The sequence below is a fragment of the Hemitrygon akajei genome, chromosome 13 (genome assembly GCF_048418815.1).
Source record: "Hemitrygon akajei chromosome 13, sHemAka1.3, whole genome shotgun sequence".
In the NCBI taxonomy this organism is placed as follows: domain Eukaryota; kingdom Metazoa; phylum Chordata; class Chondrichthyes; order Myliobatiformes; family Dasyatidae; genus Hemitrygon; species Hemitrygon akajei.
The window spans coordinates 1,742,309-1,766,899 of NC_133136.1; the positions used below are offsets into that span (position 1 = coordinate 1,742,309).

General features: G+C 44.3%; 1 protein-coding gene across 1 annotated transcript in view; it reads right to left on the minus strand.

Annotated features, from left to right (window-relative positions):
- LOC140737585 (lipoxygenase homology domain-containing protein 1-like) overlaps positions 1-24,591 on the minus strand; it is a 394,473-nt gene that overhangs the window by 55,112 nt on the left and 314,770 nt on the right. The window contains exons 38-40 of the mRNA XM_073064021.1: positions 21,539-21,747; positions 15,413-15,598; positions 13,942-14,069 (exon numbers count right to left, since the gene is read on the minus strand). Of these exons, the coding sequence (XP_072920122.1) occupies positions 13,942-14,069; positions 15,413-15,598; positions 21,539-21,747 (523 nt within the window). The remainder of the gene's footprint in view (positions 1-13,941; positions 14,070-15,412; positions 15,599-21,538; positions 21,748-24,591) is intronic.

A 24,591-nucleotide genomic window follows, 5' to 3' on the forward strand; every position in this document is an offset into this window, starting at 1 on the left:
AAATGAATGCCAAGATTGCATTTGCCTTCTTCACCACCGACTCAACCTGGAGGTTAACCTTTAGGGTATCCTGCACAAGGACCCCCAAGTCCCTTTGCATCTCTGCATTTTGAATTATCTCCCCATCTAAATAATAGTCTGCCCATTTATTTTTTCCACCAAAGTGCATGACCATACACTTTCCAACATTGTATTTCATTTGCCACTTCTTTGCCCATTCCCCTAAACTACTAAGTCTCTCTGCAGGCTCCCTGTTTCCTCACACTACCCGCTCCGCCACCTATCTTTGTATCATCGACAAATTTAGCCACAAATCCATTAATACCATAGTCCAAATCATTGACTTACATCAAAAAAGCAGCGGTCCCAACACTGACCCCTGTGGAATTCCACTGGTAACTGGCAGCCAGCCAGAATAGGATCCCTTTATTCCCACTCTCTGTTTTCTGCTGATCAGCCAATGCTCCACCCATGCTAGTAACTTCCCTGTAATTCCATGGGCTCTTATCTTGCTAAGCAGCTTCATGTGCAGCACCTATCAAAGGCCTTCTGAAAATCCAAGTACAGCACATCTACCACATCTCCTTGGTCTTCCCTGCTTGTAATTCCCTCAAAAAATTGCAGGAGGTTTGTCAGGCAGGAATTTCCTTTCAGGAAACCATGCCAGCTTTGGCCTATCTTGTCATGTGCCTCCAGGTACTCAGTAATCTCATCCCTAACAATCGATTCCAACAACTTCCCAACCATGGACATCAGGCTAATAGGTCTATAGTTTCCTTTCAGCTGCCTCCCACCCTTCTTAAATAGCAGAGTAACATTCATGGTCAACAATGCTTGGTGCGATCCCTGGAATGTGCATGCCCTCAAATCCTTTTGTGCCCCAGATCTGGAATATCTGGTGCTGCTGTGCAGACCCTACTGGCTGCTCACGGCTGTTATCATCACAGTGGTGTACATTCTGCTGCAGGCTGATACTGACCGGGCTCTCAAGGAAATGAACAAGATCATCAACACACGGGAGAATGCACACTCAGAGGCTGCTTTCATTGTCGCCAGTGATGTTAATCGAGTGTCACTGATGAAAGTTTTGTCAGCACATCCAGGTGAGCACTCATGGAGATAACATACTTGACCACTGCTACATTCCCTTCCGCAACGCTTACAAAGCTCTCCCTCGCCCAGCTTTTGGAAAATCAGATCGCTCTGTGATCCTGCTCTTGCCGACATACAGGCAGAAGCTGAAACAAGAGGTGGCCATGGTTAAAACTGTCCACTATTGATCTGACCAATCGGTCTCCATGCAGCAGGACTGCTTCGATGACGTCAACTGGAATGTCTTCCAGGATGAGGATGTCTCTGAGTTCACAGATGGAGTCACGTGCTTCATCTGGAAGTGCATCAACGATGTTGTCGGTCAGGGTCTCCCTGAACCAGAATCTCTGGTTCAATAGTTCCGTGTGAGCAGCACTTACCGCGCGACATAGAGTTTACACTGTCAGCAATCAGCAGAAGCTCATGAAAAGCAGCTACGATCTGTGCAAAGCTATCAAGGCTGCGAAACAATACAGGGACAAGATTGAGTCAAGATTCACAACAAATAGCACACGTGACTTGTGGCGAGGGCTGCATACCATCACAGACTTCAAGCCAAACGTGGTGCCACCAACTTCGCCACCTCTCTCCCACATGAGCTCAATCGGTTTTACACTCGGTTCGATGTCACTAACTCTGAGCCTCCGAGGAAAACCTCTGCTACAACCTGCAACCTGGTCATCTCTGAGGCTGAGGTATGCAGATGTTTCCAACAAGTGGACAGTCGCAAGGCTGCGGGATCAGACGGCATCCCAGGGCGAGTACTCAGGATGTGCACAACTGGCAGCTGTGTTTACAGACATTTTTAATCTCTCCCTCTCCCAGTGTAGAGTGCCCTCCTGCTTCAAAACATCCACCATAGTCCCTGTATCTAAAAAGACCAAGGTAACATGCCTGAACGACTGGCGTCCTGTCACACTCACCTCAATAATAAGCAAATGCTTTGAGAGGCTGGTCAAGGACTACATCAGCAGCATGCTACCACCCACACTGGACCCCTACAATTCACCTACTGACGCCATCGATCGACAGATGATGCAATAGCCACAGCTCTATATACTATCCTTACACATCTAGAGAAGGATGCCAATGTGAGAATGCTGTTCTTGGGCTATAGTTCAACATTCAACACCATAATTCCATCCAGGCTCAACAGGAAGCTCAGAGACCTCGACCTTGACCCTGCCGTGCAGCTGGATCCTGGAATTCCTGTCAAATGGCCGGAAGGTGGTAAGAGTGGGCTCCCTCACCTCCAACCCTCTGACTCTCAATACAGGAACACCTCATGGCTGTGTATTAAGTCCCCTCCTTTACTCTCTGTATACCAATGACTGTTGCCACCCACAGCTCTAATCTGCTAATTAAATTTGCAGATGACACTACATTGATTGGCCTAATCTCAACCAATAACAAGGCAGCCTCCAGAGAAGAAGTCATCTTTCTGACACAGTGGTGTCAAGAAAACAACCACTCCCTCAATGTCGCAAAAACAAAGGAGCTGGTTGTGAATTATGGGAGGAATGGAGATGGGTTAACCCCTATTGACATCAATGGGGTTGAGCGGGTAAACAGCTTTAAGTTCCTCGGCATCCACATCACCGAGGACCTCACATGGTCTGTACACACCAGCTGTGTGGTGAAAAAGGCACAACAGCACCTCTTTCACCTCAGATGGTTGAGGAAGTTTGGTATGGGCTCCCAAATCCCAAGAACTTTCTACAGGGGCACAATTGAGAGCATCCTGACTGGCTGCATCTCTGCCTGGTATGGGAACTGTACCTCCCTTAATCGCAGGACTCTGCAGAGAGTGGTGCGGACAGCCCAGTGCATTAGTAGATGTAAACCTCCCACTATTCAGGACACTTACAGAGACAGGTATGTAAAAAGGGTCCAAAGGATCATTGGAGATATGAGTCACCCCAACCACAAACCATTCCAGCTGCTAGCATTCGGAAAATGGTACAGCAGCATAAAAGCCAGAACCAATAGGCTCTGGGACAACTTCTTCCACCATGCCATCAGACTGATTAACTCACGCTGATTTGAGTGTTTTCTATGTTACGTTGACTGGTCTATTTACTATAAATTACTATGATTGCACATTGCACATTTAGATGGAGATGTACTGTTAAGATTTTTACTCCTCATGTATGTGAAGGATGTAAGAAATAAAGTCAATTCAATTCATTTCAATTCAATTAATTGGAAAGGAACACTAGCAGGGATGGTGGCAGAGCAGCAATGTTTGCAGTTTCTGGGAGTAATTCGGAAGGCACAGGATAGATACTTCCCAAAGAAGAATGTTGTTCCAATGTTGTTTGTCATATACATTAATGATCTGGATGATGGGGTAGTAAATTGGATTAGTAAGAATGCAGATGATACTAAGGTAGGTGGTGTTGTGGATAATGAAGTAGGTTTTCAAAGCTTCCAGAGAGATTTAGACCAGTTAGAAGAGTGGGCTAAACGATGGCAGATGGAGTTTAATGCTGATAAGTGTGAGGTGCTACATTTTGGTAGGAATAATCCAAATAGGCCTTACATGGTAAATGGTAGGGCATTGAAGAATGCAGTAGGACAGAGTGATCTAGGAATAATGGTGCATAGTTCCCTGAAGGTGGAATCTCATGTGGATAGGGTGGTGGAGAAAGCTTTTGGTATGCTGGCCTTTATAAATCAGAGCATTGAGTATAGGAGTTGGGATGTAATGTTAAAATTGTACAAGGCATTGGTAAGGCCGAATTTGGAGTATTGTGTACAGTTCTGGTCACCGAATTATAGGAAAGATGTCAACAAGATAGAGAGAGTACAGAGAAGATTTACTAGAATATTACCTGGTTTTCAGCATCTAAGTTACAGAGAAAGGTTGAACAAGTTGGGTCTTTATTCTTTGGAGCATAGAAGATTGAGGGGGGACTTGATAGAGGTATTTAAAATTATGAGGGGGATAGATAGAGTTGACGTGGATAGGCTTTTTCCATTGAGAGTAAGGGAGATTCAAACAAGAGGACATGAGTTGAGACGGGGCAAAAGTTTAAGGGTAACATGAGGGGGAATTTCTTTACTCAGAGTGGTAGCTGTGTGGAATGAGCTTCCAGTAGAAGTGGTAGAGGCAGGTTTGGTATTGTCATTTAAATCAAAATTGGATAGGTATATGGACAGGAAAGGAATGGAGGGTTATGGGCTGAGTGTGGGTCAGTGGGATTAGGTGAGAGTAAGCGTTCAGCATGGACTAGAAGGGCCGAGATGGCCTGTTTATTGTTATATGGTTAAGAAGTATTCTAAAGGCAGGATGAGACAATCAGAGGATACTAAATGTTTCTTCAGATGCATGAAGTGTAAAAGAGAGGTGAGAATAGATAGCAGATTGCTGGAAAATGATGCTGGAGAGGTTGTAATGGTGGACAAGAAAAGGGCAGATGAACTGAATACGTATTGTGTATCAGGTGTTAAAGGTTAATTTGCAGGTTCAGTTGGTGGTGAGGAAGGCAAATGCAATAATAGCATTAATTTCAAGAGGACTAGAATATAAAAGTAAGGATGTAATATTGAGGCTTTATAAGGCACTGGTGAGGCCTCACTTGGAGTATCGTGAGTGGTTTTAGGCCCATTATTTTAGAAAGGATATTCCGACATTGGAGAGGGTTCAAAAGAGGTTCACTAAGAAGATTCTGTGATTGAAAGACTTATTATATGAGTAGGCTTTGATGGTTTTGGGCTTGTGCTCCCTGGAATTCAGAATAAAAGAATGATAGGGATCTCGTTGAAACCTATCAAATGGTGAATGTCCTTGATAGAGTGGATGTGGAGAGGATGTTTCCCATGATGGGTAGTCTAAGACTAGAGGACACAGCTTCAGAATAGAGGGACATCCATTTAAAATGGAGATGAGGAGGAACTTCTTCAGCTAGAGAGTGGTGAATCTGTGAAATTCCTTACCACAGGTGGCTTTGGAGCCCAAGTCATTGGGTATATTGAAGGCAGAGGTTGATGGATTCTTGATTAGTCAGGACATGAAGGGATACGGGGAGAAGGCAGGAGATTGGGGCTGAGAGTGAAATGGATCAGCCATGAAGAAATGGAGGAGCAGACCCAATGGGCCAAATGGCCTAATACTGTTCCTATATTTAATGGATACATACAGTGGATACTGGTTAATTGGGCCATCAGTTTATCAGGGCAGCTGCTTATTTGGGACAACTCTGAAAGAACAAAAATGAACCAGGAAAACAGACGGGATCCCTTCATTTATTTAGGTCACTGTGTCACTTAATTGGGGCAGGAGACTGTTGCCAAACAGTTTCTAACTAGGTTAGTTGTGTTTGCTAGTGTGACCATTAGATGTTACACCATACTTGAAGCAAACAGTATTCAAATAACATCAGTTGCATATCTTTGTGTTGAAAAAGCAGCGATTTTTGTCACTGTCTCTCCCTCTACTGCCCAATTACACATTGTTGGTGAGAAAAAAGCAGTAAGTCAATTTGAAACTGTCTTGCTCACTGTGGTTTCAAGCATTCAGACTTGGAGATGCCAGAAATGGGCAGGAGTGAAAATTAAGCAATTTCATTACTTCAGCAAGTTGGGTACTATGAACAATTTGAAGGTATCGACAATCATCTTGAATGTTACAATGAAAATGAAGATTTGGAAGATGCAGTCATTGACAGCAGTGTATGAAAGCATTTTCTGCAGTGTCTGCACTGATTTTGTTCATTTACAGTCAATCAAAAGAACACCACACTGTACACTCACAAACAAGAGAAAATCTTGAGACACTGTACATTGGATGAATTCCTTTGTCTATAACCATGAGGAACTAATATACAGTTTTATAATACTGTAGCAGTTTTACAAGTGTTTTAGTTTGTTCAGTATTTCAGTTAAATACATAATTTGTTACTCAGTTTGTCTTTTTATATCTTTGTAACTATTTCCATGAAACTTTGGCTAATTGGGGCAGCCACTTAATTGGGCCAAAATGTACTGTTCCAAATGCGTCCCAATTAACCATAATGCACTGTGTGTGTGTATAGTGGTAGTCCTTCGGATTAGAAGAAGACATGCTGTTTGCAGTTCATCTGTGAACACAGAGGTGGCTCTGCAGTCCCAGTCTGGGAGTGCAGAGTCAAGCACAATGGGGGCACTGGGAGTCCATTGTAATAATTGTGGCTGCTGTTCTGTGATGCTGTTCATGGTTTTCCATCAGTTTCTTCTTCAAAACTGGTGTAGGCTTCATAGCACAGGGCTCACCAGCGGGTTCTGTCAGCAGCCACAACTTCTAGTTCCCTTGGCTGGATGTCACAGTAGTGCAGGGTTTCCTTCACAGCGTCTTTGTAGCGCATGTGTGGATGACCTTGAGGTCTCTTTCCAGTTTCCAGTTCACCATAGAGCAGCTGGCGAGGCATACAGTGGTCGTCCATTCCGATGACATGTCCCACCCACCGCATCTATGCTCTGATGATCAGGGACTCAATGCTGGTGGACTCTGCACGATCCAAGACCTCCAGGTTGGAGACACGGTCTTGCCAACAAACGCCAAGGATGGAGAGGAGAGCGCACATGTGAAATTTCTCTACTTTGATGTGTCGTCGGTACAGAGTCCAGGTCTCATATCCATATAGGAGAGAAGGGATGACCACAGCTCTGTAGACTTCCAGCTTTGTGGAGACACGGACATTGTGTTGATTGAGCACTCTGGTATGCAGCCTCCCCAGAGCCTGGCTGGCCTTGCTGATCCTGGAGTCAATTTCTTTGTCTGAAGACCCATCATTCGAGATGATGCTTCCCAAGTATTTGAAGCTGTTTACATTTGTCAGCTGGATGTCATCAACAGTGATTTTTGGTTCTATGGGGTTGGTGTTTGGCACGGGCTGGTGAAATACTTCAGTCTTGTTCAGGCTGATAGTCAGGCCAAAGAGCATAGCAGCATCTGAGAATTTGTTCAGCATCAACTGTAGATCGCTGTCTTTGCGCACCAGGAGCGTACAGTCATCTGCAAAAAGGGTTTCTTGAATGAGTATGGAGAGCCATCCAATCAGTACCTGATGTACACTCCCTCCTTCAGACCTTGGAGAGCATGTGACAACATGCAAGTGAGGAACAGATTGAACTGGACTGGGGCTAGTACACAGCCCTGCTTCACCCCATTGGAAATGGCAAATGCAGCTGACGTATCACCACTGCAAAGGACCTGTCCTGTCATTCCGTCCTGGAGCAAATGAATCATCTTCATGAATTTCTTTGGGCATCCGTAACGTCTCAGGATGATCCAGACAGCCTGCCTGTTCACAGTGTCAAATTGTCAGGTCAATGAAGACAGGGTAAAGAGGCTTGCTCTGCTCGATGCACTTCTCTTGACTTGCCTCACGGCAAATATCATGTCTACTGTACTCCGTTCTCGCTGACAGCCACACTGTGCCTCTGGGAGGTTCCTTTCCGAGACAGTGACAGGTCTGTTCAGGAGAGTGCTGGCAAAAGTCTTGTCTGCAATGTATATATTATTGGACTAGGAAATAGGAGCAGGAGTAGGCCATCTGGCCCATCGAGCCTGCCCTGCCATTCAATAAGATCATGGCTGATCTGGCCATAAACTCATCTCCACCTACCTGCCTTTTCCCCATAACCTTTAATTCCCCTACTATGCAAAAATCTATCCAACTTTGTCTTAAATATATTTACTGAGGTAGCCTCAACTATTTCACTGAGGAGAGAATTCCACAGATTCACCACGCTCTGGGAAAAGCAGTTCCTCCTCATCTCCATCCTAAATCCACTCCCCTGAATCTTGTGGCTGTGTCCCCAGATATCTCATGAAATTTGTTGTTTTATAGCAGTAGTACATTGAAATACATAAAAAAGTAATTGCTATAAATTTCAATAAGAAATAAACATATATATAATTAAATAAATAGTACAAAAAGTAAGTAAGTAAATAAATAAATAAATAACAAGTAAAAAGTAAGTAAGTTGAATTTCCAGCATCTGCAGATTTCCTCGTGTTTGCTAAGTAAGTAAGTAGTTTGGCATTGATGCACCATCAATAACTCTCAGAGACGGGAGGTGAGCGAAAGGCTTTTATTAGCAGCAAAACGGAGCACAGCATCTCGGAGACTGAGGGGGGGAGCAATGCCTCCAATCGCCTTTATACAGGGGTCTGTGGGTCAGCAGAGGGGCGTGTCCAGACAGGTATACATAGTTTACCACAGGCATGTCATCAAAAACCTTGGCAAACTTCTCTAGATGTGTGATAGAAAGTGTGCTGGCTGGCCACATTACAGGAACAGCAATGTTTTTGACAGAAAATCCTACAAAAGGTAGTTGATTCAGCCCAGTACATCACGAATAAAACCCTCCCAACCATTGAGCACATCTACATGAAACATTACTGTAGAATAGCAGCATCCATCATCAAAGATCCTCACCACCCAGGCCATGCTCTTTTCTCACTGCTGCCATCAGGTAGAAGGTACAGGAGTCTCAGGACTTGCACCACCAGGTTCAAGAATAGTTACTACCCCACAATCATCAGGCTCTTGAACAAAAGGGGTAATTATTGTATTCGATTTCTGGTGCTCCCACAACTGATGGTCTCACTTTAAGGACTCTTTATTTTGCTATTTCATGCTGTGGAGGCCAAGTGCTTATGTATATCTAAGGCAGAGGTTGATAGATTCTTGATTTGTCAGGACACGAAGGGATGTTGAGAGGAAAATTGGAACAGCCAAGATGAAATGGGCCAAATGGCCTAATTCCATTCCTATATCTAATGGTCATTATTTAGTGCTATTTATTTATATTTGCATTTGCATAGTTTGTTGGTTATTGATCCTGTTTATAGTTACTATTCTATAGTTTTGCTAAGTATGCCCGCAGGAAAAAGAATCTCAGGGTTGTATGTGGTGACATGTATGTACTCTGATAATAAATTTAGATCCATAGAACCATAGAACATTACAGCACAGAAACAGGCCTTTTGACCCTTCTTGGCTTTGCTGAATCATGTTTCTGCCTAGTCCCACTGACCTGTACCTGGGCCATAGGGTAGTTAAGAAAGTTTATGGGGTGTTAGCTTTCATAAGTCAAGGGATAGAGTTTAAGAGACTCGATGTAATGATGCAGCTCTATAAAACTCTAGTTAGGCCACACTTGGAGTACTGTGTCCAGTTCTGGTCGCCTCACTATAGGAAGGATGTGGAAGCATTGGAAAGGGTACAGAGGAGATTTACCAGGATGCTGCCTGGTTTAGAGAGTATGAATTATGATCAGAGATTAAGGGAGCTAGGGCTTTACTCTTTGGAGAGAAGGAAGATGAGAGGAGACATGAAAGAGGTGTACAAGATATTAAGAGGAATAGGCAAAGTGGACAGCCAGTGCCTCTTCCCCAGGGCACCACTGCTCAGTACAAGAGGACATGGCTTTAAGGTAAGGGGAGGGAAGTTCAAGGGGGATATTATAGGAAGGTTTTTCACTCAGAGAGTGGTTGGTGCGTGGAAAGCACTGCCTGAGTCAGTGGTGGAGGCAGATACACTAGTAAAGTTTAAGAGACTACTAGACAGGTATATGGAGGAATTTAAGGTGGAGGGTTATATGGGAGGCAGGGTTTGAGGGTTGGCACAACATTGTGGGCCGAAGGGCCTGTAATGTGCTGTACTATTCTATGTTCGATGTTCATATCCCTCCAAACCCCTCTCATCCATATACCTGTCCAAGTTTTTCTTAAATGTCAAAAGTGAGTCCGCATTCACCACTTCATCTGGCAGCTCATTCCATACTCCCACCACTCTCTGCGCGAAGAAGCCCCCCCCCCAATATTCCCTTTAAACTTTTCCCCCTTCACCCTTAACCCATGACCTCTGGTTTTTTCTCCACTAGCCTCAGTGGAAAAGGCCTGCTTGCATTCACTCTATCTATACCCATCATATACCTCTATCAAATCACCCCTCATTCTCCTACGCTCCGGGGAATAAAGCCCTAACTTATTCAACCTTTCTCTGTAACTTAGTTTCTTAAGTCCCGGCAACATCCTTGTAAACCTTCTCTGCACTCTTTCAACCTTATTAATATCCTTCCTGTAATTTGGTGACCAAAACTGCACATAATACTCCAAATTCAGCCTCACCAATGTCGTACACAACCTCACTATAACATTCCAACTCTTATACTCAATACTTTGATTTATAAAGGCCAAAGTACCAAAAGCTCTCTTTACGACCCTATCTATCTGTGACACCACTTTTAGGGAATTATGTATCTGTACTCCCAGATCCCTCTGTTCTACTGCACTCCTCAGTGTCCTACCACTTACCTTGTATGTTCCACCTTGGTTTGACCTTCTGAAGTGCAATAGCTCACACTTGTCCGCATTAAACTCCATCTGCCATTTTTCAGCCCATTCCTCCAACTGGTCCAAATCCCTCTGCAAGCTTTGAAAACCTTCCTCACTGTCCACTACACCTCCAATCTTTGTATCATCAGCAAATTTGCTGATCCAAATTGCCACATTATCATCCAGATCATTGATATAGATGACAAGTAACAATGGACCCAGCACTGATCCCTGTGGCACACCACTGGTCACAGGCCTCCACTCAGAGTAGCAATCCTCCACTACCACTCTCTGGCTTCTTCCATTGAGCCAATGTCTAAACCAATTTACTACCTCTCCATGTATAACTAGCGACTGAATCTTCCTAACTAACCTCCCATGAGGGCCTTACTGAAGTCCATGTATACAACATCCACTGCCTTCCCTTCATCCACTTTTCCTGGTAACTTCCTTGAAAAACTCTAACAGATTGGTTAAACATGACCTACCACACACAAAGCCATGCTGACTTTTTCTAATAAGTCCCTGTCTATTCAAATACTTGTAGATCCTATCTGTTAGTATTCCTTCCAATAATTTACCTACTACCGATGTCAAACTTACCAGCCTATAATTTCCCGGCTTACTTTTTGAGCCGTTTTTAAACAACGGAACTACATCAGCTATCCTCCAATCTCCGGCACTTGACCCATGGATATCAACATTTTAAATATTTCTGCCAGGGCCCCTGCAATTTCAACACTAGTCTCCTTCAAGGTCCGAGGGAATACCCTGTCAGGTCCTGGGGATTTACCTACTCTAATTTGCATCAAGACAGCAAGCACCTCCTCCTCTTTAATCTGCAGAAGTTCCATGACCTCCCTACTTGTTTGCCTTGTTTCCATAGACTCCATTCCAGTTTCCTTAGTAAATACAGGTGCAAAAAACCCATTTAATATCTCTCCCATTTCTTTTGGTTCCATACATAGCCAACCACTCTGATCTTCAAGAGGACCAATTTTATCCCTTACTATCCTCTTGTTCTTAACATACCTGTAGAACATCTTAGGATTATCCTTCACCCTGACTGCCAAAGCAACCTCATGTCTTCTTTTAGCCCTCCTGATTTCTTTCTTAAGTATTTTCTTACTCTTTTTATACTCCTCAAGCATCTTATTTCCTCCCTGTTGCCTATACATGTTATACATCTCTCTCTTCTTCTTTATCAGAGTTCCAATATCCCTCGAGAACCAAGGTTCTTTATTCTTATTCATTTTGTCTTTAACCCTGATAGGAACATACAAACTCTGCACTCTCAAAATTTCTCCTTTGAAGACCTCCCACTTACCAATCATTTCTTTGCCAAAGAACAACCTGTCCCAATCTACGCTTTTTAGATCCTTTCTCATTTCTTCAAATTTGGCCTTTTTCCAGTTCAGAACTTCAACCCAAGGACCAGATCTATCTTTATCCATGATCAAGTTGAAACTAATGACATTATGATCACTGGAACCAAAGTGTTCCCCTACACACACTTCTGTCACCTGCCCTAACTCATTTCCTAATAGGAGATTTAATATTGCATCCTCCCTAGTTGATACATCTATATATTGATTTAGAAAACTTTTCCTGAACACATTTTACAAACTCTAACCCATCTAGACCTTTAACAGTATGGCAGTCCCAATCAATGTGTGGAAAATTAAAATCCCCCACAATCACATTTTCTGTCTCCTGCAGTTGTCTGTTATCTCTCTGCAGATTTGCTCCTCCAATTCTCGCTGACTATTGGGTGGCCTATAATACAACCCTATTAATGTGGTCATACCTTTCCTGTTTCTCAGCTCCACCCATATGGCCTCAGTAGACAAGCCCTCTAATCTGTCCTGCTGAAGCACTGCTGTAATATTTTCCCTGACTAGCAAAGCCATCCCCCACCCTTCATCCCTCTGCCTCTATCACGTCTGAAACTTCGGAACCCTGGAACATTGAGCTGCCAGTCCTGCCCCTCCTGTAGCCAAATTTCAGTAATGGCTATGATGTCATAATTCCATGTGTCAATCCAGGACCTCAGCTCGTCTGCCTTTCCCACAATACTCCTCGCATTGAAATATACACACCTCAGAAGATTATTACCACCACACACAAACTTACTATTTGTGACTTTGCATGAACTACTAACATCATGTATTTTTACCCCTGTTCCACTATCTACTCTGGCACTCTGGTTCCCATCCCCCTGCAAATCTAGTTTAAACCCTCCCCAATAACACTAGCAAACCTCCCTGCAAGTGTATCGGTCCCCTTGTAGTTCAGGTGTAACCCGTCTCTCTTGTACAGGTCCCACCTGCCCCAGAAGAGATCCCAATGATATAGAAATCTGAAACCCTGCCCCCTACACCAGTTTCTCAGCCACGTGTTCATCTGCCAGAGCATCCTACTCTTACCCTCACTGGCACGTGGCACAGGTAGCAATCCCTCGAGGTTCTGTTTTTCAACTTCCTACCAAACTCTCTGTACTCACTCTTCAGGACCTCCTGACTCTTTCTACCTATGTCATTGGTACCGATGTGTACCACGACATCTGGCTGATCATCCTCCCACCTCAGAATGCTGTGCACTCGATCAGAGACATCCCTGACTCTGGCACCTGGGAGGCAACAAACCATCCGGGAGTCTCTGTCATGACCACAGAATCTCCTGTCTGTACCCCTGACTATGGAGTCCCCTATCACTACCGCTCTCCTCTTCTTCCTCCCTCCCTTCTGCACTGCAGAACCAGACAGTGCCAGAGATCCGGCTGCTGCAGCTTGTCCCAGGTAAGCCATTCCCCCCCCCCCCAACAGTATCCAAATCGGTATACCTGCTTTGGAGGGGAATGGCCACAGGGAAACCCTACACTACCTGCCCTTTCCCCTTCCCTCGCTTGATGGTAACCCAGTTACTTTGAACTTTTTGAAGTTTGATAAATAGAGCAAAAACCCCAGAAAACAGTAGTGTACAGTTCATGGGTCCATTGTTCAGAAATCTGATGGCAGAGCGGAAGAAGCTAATGCTGAAGTGTTGAGTGTGTGTCTTCAGGCTTCTGTACTTCCTCCCTGATGGCAGCAATGAGAAGAGAGCAAGTCCTGGGTGATGGATGCTACCTTTTACAGGCTTCGTCTTTTGAAGATGTTCTCGATGGTATGGATGCTCGTGCCCATGACGGACGTAAACATAAGAAATTCTGCAGAGCACACAACATGCTGGAGGAACTCAGGAGGTCAGGCAGCATCTACGGAGGGGAATAAACAGCTGATGTTTCAGGACAAGACCCTTGAGAAATGGCAGAAATTATTTTGTTGGTAACAGCCCCCGGAAGGCTGTGTTCACTAGGATTCTTGTTCTTCTCAGTTGATGATTGTGGCCACAGTAAAGTGGCAGTTACAATATACCACGTGATGAGTTGTATAGGTGTGCTCCAACAATGGCAATATGGATTATAAAGTGAGGGGAAACCACGGCTGATGTGAAGCACTAGACTTCTGAAAGTTTGAACTCACCTGTCACCATTCTTCTCAAGGAGCATCTCCTCCGTTGTCCCATTGGCCCCAAAGACTGACATGTAAATGTTGGCATCAGTTCCTGCACTTGGAGTGTCACCAGTGACAACAGTTACTTCATAAGGCACCTGGTCAACAATTACATTTACTGTAAACTCTTTGTAGCATAATGAAGCATTCCACCTACCCTGAGCTTAGACTGCTTGTCCCACTCCCATCAGGGGAGAGGCTACATAGCATCCTCACCACAACCACCAGACTCAAAAACAGTTACTTTCTCCAAGCAGTAAGACTGATCAACACCTCCACCCATTAACTCCACCCACTATTTCCTGTTAGTTACCTTATGTGCAGCCTTGTGTCACTTTATGGACAATCATTCTATGTATATAAGCTATCTTATGTATTTATTGTATTTTTTATTATTGTGGTCTTTATCATTTTTTTTGTGCTGTACTAGATCAGAGTAACAATTATTTTGTTCTCCTTTACAGTTGTGTACTGGAAATGACATAAAATATTCTTGAATCCTGACAAATACCAAATAGAACCAGTGAATTTTGCCATTATCAATCATTTCTCTTCTGTATGCTCTATCTGCATTATTCCTATTTGGAGTCCATATCATAGAGTCATAGAGCATTACAGCACAGAAACAGGCCCTTTGGCCCATCTAGTCCATGCCAAACTATTAATCTGCTTAGCTTCATTAAATTGCACCAAGCCATAGCCCTCCCATCCATGTTCACTTCCAAACTTCTCTGAAATGTTGAGAACAAAGACGCATCCACCACTTCTGCTGGCAGCCTATTCCACATTCGCACCACCCTCGGAGTGAAAAAGTTCCTTCTCAGCTTTCCCTAAAATATTTCCTCTAGATATTTCACCTTTTATTAGAAACCTATGACCTCTAGTTCTAATCTCACCCACCTCAGTGGAAAATGTCTACTTACATATACCCAATCTATACCCCTCATAATTTTGTATACCTGTCAAATCTCCCCTCATTCTCACAAACAAGAGAAAATCTGAAGATGTTGGAAATCCGAGCAGCACACACAAAATGCTGGAGGCACTCAGCAGGCCAGGCAACGTCTATGGAAAAAAGTACAGTCAAGGTTTCAGGCCGAGACCCTTCAGCAGGACCCTCATTCACCTACGCTCCAGGGAATAAAGTCCTAATCTACTTAACCTTTCCCTATAACTAAGGTGCTCAAATATCAGCACATTCTTGTAAATTTTCTCTGCACTCCTTCAATCTTATTGACATCTTTCCTGTAGGTAGGACCAGAACTGCATACAGTACTCCAAAATAGGCCTCACCAGTGTCTTATACAACTTCAGCATAACAACCCTCTTCTGTACTCAGTCCGTTGATTTATGAAGCCCAATGTGCCTGCATAGTCTATCTGATAGAGGCTGAGCATGTAAATCTGAGACAAGTCCTGAGAAGATGCACAACAACCCTTACCTTCTGGCCAACTTGGATAGTTTCTGCATCAAGAATGCTGAAGACCCTCGCTGTCAGCCCATCCCCTCGGTCCCTGGCCAGCCAGCACTTGCACTGAAAGATGTACATGATGCCTTTGGTGGGCACGGTGATCTCCATTTCATCCACTAGCCAGCAGCTCTCTGGGGTCGCGCCATCGTGACCCAGCTGTTTGGTCAGACAGAGAAAGGGCACGATAAATGCGTGGCTGAGGGATTGGAGCAGGGGGCAGGGATTCAGATTTCTGGGTCATTGGGACCTCTTTTGGGGCAGGTGTGACCTGTACAAAAAGGATGGGTTGCACTTGAATCCCAGGGGGACCAATATCTGATGCACCATCAATAACTCTCCGAGACGTGAGGCGAGATATTGGCTCTTATTGACTGGAAGAAAGAACAAGCAACAAGCAGCAATTGACCACCATACTACATCCTGGAGACTGAGGGCAGGCTTAGGCCTCAATCGCCTTTATACCGGGGTCTGTGGGAGGAGCCACAGGAGCAGTCAGCGGGGGGGGGGGGGGGCGTGTCCAGACAGGTATATGTAGTTCACTACAATATCCTGGCGGGGAGTTTTGCTAAGGCTACTAGGAAGAGTTTAAACCAGTATTGCTGGGGGACGGGAACCAAACTGAAGAGACTGGGGAAGAGGAAGTTGGCTCACAAATAGAGAAAGTTTGGAGACAGTGAAAAAGGGAGGATAGGGAGGTGATAGAGAAGGGATGCACTCAGACATGATGATTTGAGATGTGTCTATTTTAAAGCAAGGAGTATAATGAACAAAGCAGATGAGCTTAGAGCGTGGATCAGCACTTGGAGCTATGATGATGTGGCCATTACAGAGATTTGGATGGTTCAGGGGCAGGAATGGCTACTTCAAGTGCCAGGCTTGAGATATTTCAGAAAGGATAGGGAGGGAGGCAAAAGAGGTGGGGGCATGGCACTGTTGATCAGGGATAGTGTCACGGCTGCAGAAAAGGAGGAAGTCATGGAGGGGTTGTCTACAGAGTCTCTGTGGGTGGAAGTTAGGAACAGGAAGGGGTCAATAACTCTACTGGGTGTTTTTTTTATAGACCACCCAATAGCAACAGGGACATCGAGGAGCAGATAGGGAGACAGATTCTGCTAATGTGTAATAATAACAGGGTTGTTGTGGGAGATTTTAATTTCCCAAATATTGATTGGCATGCTCCTAGAGTGAGGGTTTTAGATGGGGTGGTGTTTGTTAGGTGTGTTTAGGAAGGTTCCTCTTGTAGATAAGCCTACAAGAGGAGAGGCTGTACTTGATCTGGTATTGGGAAATGAACCTGGTCAGGTGTCAGGTCTCTCAGTGGGAGAACATTTTGGAGATAGTGATCACAATTCTATCTCCTTTACCATAGCACTGGAGAGGGATAGGAACAGACAAGTTAGGGAAATGTTTAATTGGAGTAAGGGAGATATGAAGCTATCAGGCAGGAACTTCGAAGCATAAATTGGAAACAGATGTTCTCAGGGAAACATATGGAAGAAATGTGGCAAATGTTCAGGGGATATTTGCGTGGGGTTCTGCATAGGTACATTCCAATGAGACAGGGAAAGGTTGGTAGGGTACAGGAACCATGGTGTAAAAAGGCTGTTTTAAATCTAGTCAAGAAGAAAAGAAGAGCTTACGAAAGGTTCAAAAACTAGTTGTAGTGATAGAGATCCAGAAGATTATAAGGCAAGCAGGAAGGAGCTTAAGAATGAAATTAGGAGAGCCAGAAGGATCCATGAGAAGGCCTTGGCGGACAGAATCAAGGGAAAACCCCAAGGCATTCTACAAGTATGTGAAGAGCAAGAGGATAAGGTGTGAGAAAATAGGAGCTATCAAGTGTGACAAAGGGAAGTGTGTATGGAACTGGAGGAAATAGCAGAGGTACTTAATGAATACTTTGCTTCAGTATTCACTACGGAAAAGAATCTTGGTGATTGTAGAGATAACTTGCAGCAGACTGAAAAGCTTGAGCATGTAGATATTAAGGAAGAGGATGTACTAGAGCTTTTGGAAAGCATCAAGTTGGAAAAGTCACTGGGACTGGATGGGATGTACCCCAGGCTACTGTGGGAGGCAAGGGAGGAGATTGCTGAGCCTCTGGTTTTGATCTTTGCATCAACAAATGGGACAGGAGAGGTTCTGGAGGACTGGAGGTTGTGGATGTAGTTTCCTTATTCAAGAAAGGGAGTAGAGATAGCCCAGGAAATTATAGACCAGTGAGTCTTACCTCAGTGGTTGGTAAGTTGATGGAGAAGATCCTGAGAGGCAGGATTTATGAACATTTGGAGAGGCATAATATAATTAGGAATAGTCAGCATAGCTTTGCCAAAGGCAGGCCGTGTGTTATGAGCCTGATTGAATTTTTTGAGGATATGACTAAACACATTGATGAAGGTAGAGCCGTAGATGTAGTTTATATGGATTTCAGCAAGGCATTTGATAAGGTACCCCATGCAAGGCTTATTGAGAAAGTAATGAGGCATGGGATCCAAGGGGACATTGCTTTGTTGATCCAGAACTGGCTTGCTCACAGAAGGCAAAGAGTGGTTGTAGATGGGTCATATTCTGCATGGCAGTTGGTGACCAGTGGTGTGCCTCAGGGATCTGTTCTGGGACTCCTACTCTTTGTGATTTTTATAAATGACCTGGATGAGGAAGTGGAGGGATGGGTTAGTAAGTTTGCTGATGACACAAAGGTTGGGGGTGTTGTGGACAGTGTGGAGGGCTGTCAGAGATTACAACGGGACATTGATAGGATGTAAAACTGGGCTGAGAAGTGGCCGATGAAGTTCAATTCAGGTAAATGTGAAGTGGTTCATTTTGGTAGATCAAATATGATGGCAGAATATAGCATTAATGGAAGGACTCTTGGCAGTGTGGAGGGTCAGAGGGATCTTGAGGTTTGAGACCACAGGACACTCAAAGCTGCTGTGCAAGTTGACTCTATGGTTAAGAAGGCATACAGTGCATTGGCCTTCATCAATCGTGGGATTGGGTTTAAGAGCCAGGAGGTAAAGTTGCAGCTATACATGTCCCTGGTCAGACCCCACTGCTCAGTTCTGGTCACCTCACTACAGGAAAGATGTGGAAACCATAGAAAGGGTGCAGAGGTGATTTACAAAGTTGTTGCCTGGATTGGGGAGCATGCCTTATGAGAAAAGGTTGAGTGAACTCAGCCTTTTCTCCTTGGAGTGATGGAGGATGAGAGGTGACCTGATAGAGGTGCACAAGATAATGAGAGGCATTGATCGTGTGGATAGGCAAAGGCTTTTTCCCAGGGCTGAAATGGCTAGCACGAGAGGGCATAGTTTAAAGGTGCTTAGAAGTAGGTACAGAGGAGATGTCAGGGGTAGTTTTTTTTTATTAACGCAGAGAGTGGTGAATGTGTGGAATGGGCTGCCGGCAGTGGTGGTGAAGGCGGAACAATAGGGTAAGAGACTTCTGGATAGGTACATGGAGCTTAGAAAAATAGAGGGCTATGGGTAAGCCTAGGTAGTTCTAAGGTAAGGACATGTTCCGCACAGCTTTGTGGGCCCAAGGACCTGTATTGCACTGTAGGTTTTCTATGTTTCTGTGATAAAGTTTGCATTAACATGGCTCCAGGACAATATGCACACACCACCAATCTACAGGGTATTACACTCAGGGACTTGGGCTTGGTTATTTTTTTTAGATTTTTTTGTAACTGCATGTTTTTCTGCTGTTACAATTATACATATTCTATGTGCTGTGTACTGTGTGTGACTGGTGGTACTTGGTTTTGCACTCTGGCCCCAGAGGAACACTGTTTCATTTGGCTGTATTCATGGGTATGGTTGAATGACAATTAAACTTGAACATCCACAACTTCCGCATATCTCAGAGTGATTTGGAAGTACAGGTAATGGTAAAATGTAGGAGGGATAACAGGCAGACTTGGACCATGCAAGAATTCATGAATGACATTGACCAAGCACTGGGACACAGTCTGGGTTGTTTCTGAAATAAAACAAAGAACTGTAAATACTTAGCAGGTATAGCAGCATCTGTGGAGTTAACATTTACCAGTCGTAGAATAGCTCATCTTTCAGGTGTTATGAAGTCCTTTGTTCCCTCCTGTTAGGGTTTAAGTTCAAGTTCAGTTTCAGTTTCTTGCAGATGACACAAAGCTGGGTGGCAGTGTGAAATATGAGGAGGATGCTAGGAGAATGCAGGGTGACTTGGACAGGTTGGGTGAGTGGGCTGATGCATGGCAGATGCAGTTTAATGTGGATAAATGATAGATTATCCATTTTGGTGGCAAGAACAGGAAGGCAGATTACTATCTGAATGATGTCAAGTTAGGAAAAGGGGAAGTACAACAAGATCTAGGTGTCCTTGTACATCAGTCACTGAAAATAAGCATACAGGTACAGCAGGCAGTGAAGAAAGCTAATGGCATGTTGGCCTTCATAACAAGGGGAGTTGAGTATAGGAGCAAAGAGGTCCTTCTGCAGTTGTACAGGGCCCTGGTGAGACCACACCTGGAGTATTGTGTGCAGTTTTGGTCTCTAAATTTGAGGAAGGACATTCTTGCTATTAAGGGAGTACAGCAAAGGTTCACAAGATTAATTCCCGGGATGGCAGGACTGTCATAGGTTGAAAGATTGGAGCGACTAGGCTTGTATACACTGGAATTTAGAAGGATGAGAGGGGATCTGATTGAAACATATAAGATTATTAAGGGATTCGACATGCTAGAGGCAGGAAACATGTTCCTGATGTTGGGGGAGTCCAGAAACAGAAGACACAGTTTAAGAATAAGGGGTAGGCCATTTAGAACGGAGTTGAGGAAAACTTTTTTCACCCAGAGAGTTGTGGATCTGTGGAATGCTCTGCCTCAGAAGGCAGTGGAGGCCAATTCTCTGGATGTTTTCAAGAAAGAGTTAGATAGAGCTCTTAAAGATAGCGGAGTCAAGGGATATGGGGAGAAGGCAGGAACGGGGTACTTGTGGATTGTGGATAATCAGCCATGATCACAGTGAATGGCGGTGCTGTCTTGAAGGGCCGAATGGTCTACTCCTGCACCTAATGTCTGTTGTCTATTGTCATTCAGCTGTACTCATGTACACCAACAAACAAAACCACTTTCCTGCAGACCAAGGTGCCCCAAGCAGTCCATATAACTCACACACACAACAGATAAGTGATATTTTCACATGTAAATTAACAAATTTAACAAATCAACCCAGATAAGTGTGAAGTGGTTCATTTTGGTAGGTCAAATATGATGGCAGAATATAGCATTAATGGTAAGACTCTTGGCAGTGTGGAGGATCAGAGTGATCTTGGGGTCCAAGTCCATAGCACACTCAAAGCAGCTGCGCAGGTTGACTCTGTGGTTAAGAAGGCGTACAGAGTATTGGCCTTCATTAATTGTGGAATTGAATTTAGGAGCCAAAACGTAATGTTGCAGCTATATAGGACCCTAGTCAGACCCCACTTGGAGTACTGTGCTCATTTCAGTCATCTCTCTACAGGAAGAATGTGGAAGCCATAGAAAGGGTGCAAGGAGATTTACAAGGATGTTGCCTGGATTGGGGAGCATGCCTTATGAAAACAGGTTGAGTGAACACGGCCTTTTCTCCTTGGAGCGACAGAGGATGAGAGGTGACCTGATAGAGGTGTACAAGATGATGAGAGGCATTGATCATGTGGATAGTCAGAGGCTTTTTCCCAGGGCTGAAATGGTTGCCACAAGAGTACCCGGTTTAAGATGCTGGGGAATAGGAACAGAGGAGATGTCAGGGGTAAGTTTTTTTACTCAGAGAGTGGTGAGTGCGTGGAATGGGCTACAGGCAACAGTGGTGGAGGTGGATACGATAGGGTCTTTTAAGAGACTCCTGGATAGGTACCTGGAGCTTCGAAAAAATAGAGGGCTATAGGTAAACCTAGTAATTTCTAAGGTAGTGACATGTTCGGCACACAGTAGGGACAATATTCAACTGGTTTTGCCGTATAGGCGGACATTGATCAGCTGACGTTATTATACAGGTGAACATTGTTCAGCCTGTATTACTGTACAGGTGAACAATGTTCACTTCCCACAGGGTAGAAATCACTGACAAAGCTCACCTCAATTTTCTTGATGTCTCCAACATCCAAACCCATCATTTGGAACTTTTCCACTGACCCGGGCTTAAATCCATTCCTGCCTTCAGGAAGTTGGAGCCACATCCGAGCGGTGTGAACCTTCTGTGGCCCCATGATGATGATGTAAGCTCGGCTGGTGGTACCTGCGTCTCGTTCCGGGCCAGTGGTGATGGAGATTTGGTAGGGGATGGCTGTGGACACAAGTGGCAAAAGGATGTGTTTACCGTGTGTTTTGAACACCAACTATGAACTCTCATCAACAGGACTCAAGATTGTTTAATGTCATTTCCAGTACACAAGTGTAAGGGAGAACAAAATAATTGTTACTCCTAGTCTGATGCAGCACAAAAAGTAACACAATAAGATAAAACACAATCATAATTAAAAAACACAAATAATATAAATATTAAATGACAAAATCTGCAGATGCTGGAAATCCAAGTAATGCACACCAAATGCTGGAGGAACTCAGCAGGTCAGGTTGCTTCGAAGGAAGAGAGTACAGTCGACGTTTCGGGCCTAGACCGTTCGGCAGGACAGACATATAAATAAGAAGACACTAGTGACCCTACAGTAATGTTTTGCAGACAACTCACAAAATTACTAGGTACTCTAGTAGATATGCTTCTTCTGAACTGCGATTGCTGCTGTCTGCCGCATGTAATTCCCTTTTAAGGGTGTACTTTTGAGCCGACTAAACGATCTGGCACTTCTGCGATCTCCTGAGGGATTTGGCAAACCAGACCCTGAGAGTGCACATAGAGCTGGGGTGGCCATTGCTGGAAGTGTGATGGCAGAACACAAACCCATGGTCAGCTCCATTATCCAGAGCCAATTAAAGCTTGCAGCAAGATTAAAATTGTTGAGGCTGAGAACAGAAAATGAACAGCATTTCAAATTTCAAAGTGAATTCAACCATATTGTGATCACTGTTCCCTAAGGGTTCCTTAACCTTAAGCTCTCTTATTACCTCCAGATCATTGCACAACACCCAATCCAGTGCAGCCAATCCCCTAGTCGGCTCAACAACAAGCTGTCCACCTCCAACAATCACCATCTCCTCTGTACCTATTCCCCAGCACCTTAAACCTGTGTCCTCTTCTGGCAGCCATTTCAGCCCTGGGAAAAAGCTTCTGACTAACCACACGATCAATGCCTCTCATCATCTTATACACGTCTAAGGTTTTGGAATCGATAGTTAGGGATGAGATTATGGAGTACCTGGAGGCACATGACAAGATAGACCAAAGTCTGCATGGTTTCCTGAAAGGAAAATCTTGCCTGACAAACCTACTGTAATTCTTTGAGGAAATTACAAGCAGGGTAGACAAAAGATGCAGTAGATGTGGTGTACTTGGATTTTCAGAAGGCCTTTCAGAAGGTGCCGTGCATGAGGCTGCTTAGCAAGATAAGAGCTCATGGAATTACAGGGAAGTTACTAGCATGGGTGGAGCACTGGCTGATCGGCAGAAAACAGAGAGTGGGAATAAAGGGATCCTATTCTGGCTGGCTGCCAGTTACCACTGGAGTTCCACTGGGGTCAGTGTTGGGACCACTGCTTTTTATGATGTATGTCAATGATTTGGACTATGGGATTAATGGATTTGTGGTTAAATTTGCCGATGATACAAAGATAGCTGGCGAAGCGGGTAGTGTTGAGGAAACAGAGAACCTGCAGAGAGGCTTAGATAGTTTAGGGGAATGGGCAAAGAAGTAGCAAGTAAGAAATTAATGGGCAGACTATTATTTAGATGGGGAGAGAATTCAAAATGCAGAGATGCAAAGGACTTGGGAGTCCTTGTGCAGGATAGCCTCCAGGTTAACCTCCTGGCTGAGTCGGTGGTGAAGAAGGTGAATGCAATATATTGGCATTCAATTCTAGAGGTATAGAATCTAAGAGCAGGGGTGTGATGTTGAGGCTCTATAAGGTACTCGTGAGATTATTCTTGGAGTATTGTGTGCAGTTTTGGGCTCCTTATTTTAGAAAGGATATACTGACATTGGAGTTGGTTCAGAAAAGAGTCACAAGAATGATTCCAGGAATGAAAGGGTTACCATATGAGGAACGTCTGGCAGCTCTTGGGCTGTATTCCCTGGATCTCAGGACAATGAGGGGGGATCTCATAGAAACATTCTGAATGTTAAAAGGCCTGAACAGATTAGATATGGCAAAGTTATATGGGGAGTCTAGGACAAGAGGGCACAACTTCAGGATTGAACGATGTCCATTTAGAACAGAGATGCGGAGAAATTACTTTAGTCAGAGGGTGGTAAATCTGTGGAATTTATTGCCACGTAGCTGTGGAAGCCAAGTCATCAGATGTATTTAAGGCAGAGATAGATAGGTTCTTGATTAGCCAGGGCATCAAAGGGTATGGGGTGAAAGCAGGGGAGTGGGGATGACTGGAAGAATTGGATCAGCCCATGATTGAATGGCAGAACAGACTCATTGGGCCAAATGGCCTACTTCTGCTCCTAAATCTCATGATCTTATGATCTTACCCATCTCAACAGTCAGGGCATTTTTTCGTCCTTCTCCATCTGTCTCCATCCCTGACCATCTCCACTAACCAGAGTGATTTCCCCATCTCCTACCATCCCCATCATTATCCATCTTCACCAGTGTTTTTCCAATCCGTCTCCTAACGTGTCCATCCCTGTTCATCTACACCAGAGTGTTTCCCCATCCAGCTCATCAAATAAAGTGTATCCCAGTCCATGTCTGACCATCACTATCACTGTCTATCTCCCCAGAAAGATTTCTAGTTTATCCTGTACCACCTCAATATATAACACCCATCAGTGTTTCCCCCTTCTCCACCATCTCCATCCATGTCCACCTCCACCCATCATTGATTTTCCCCATTCTCCCACCATGTCCATCACTCTCCATCTCCACCAGTCAGTGCTTTCCCATCAATCTCCGACGATCTCCATCCCGATCCATCTCCATCCATCAGTGTTTTTCCCCCGTTTCTCACCATCTTCATCCATCAGTGTTTCCCCCATCTCCCACCATCCCCATTCTTGCACAT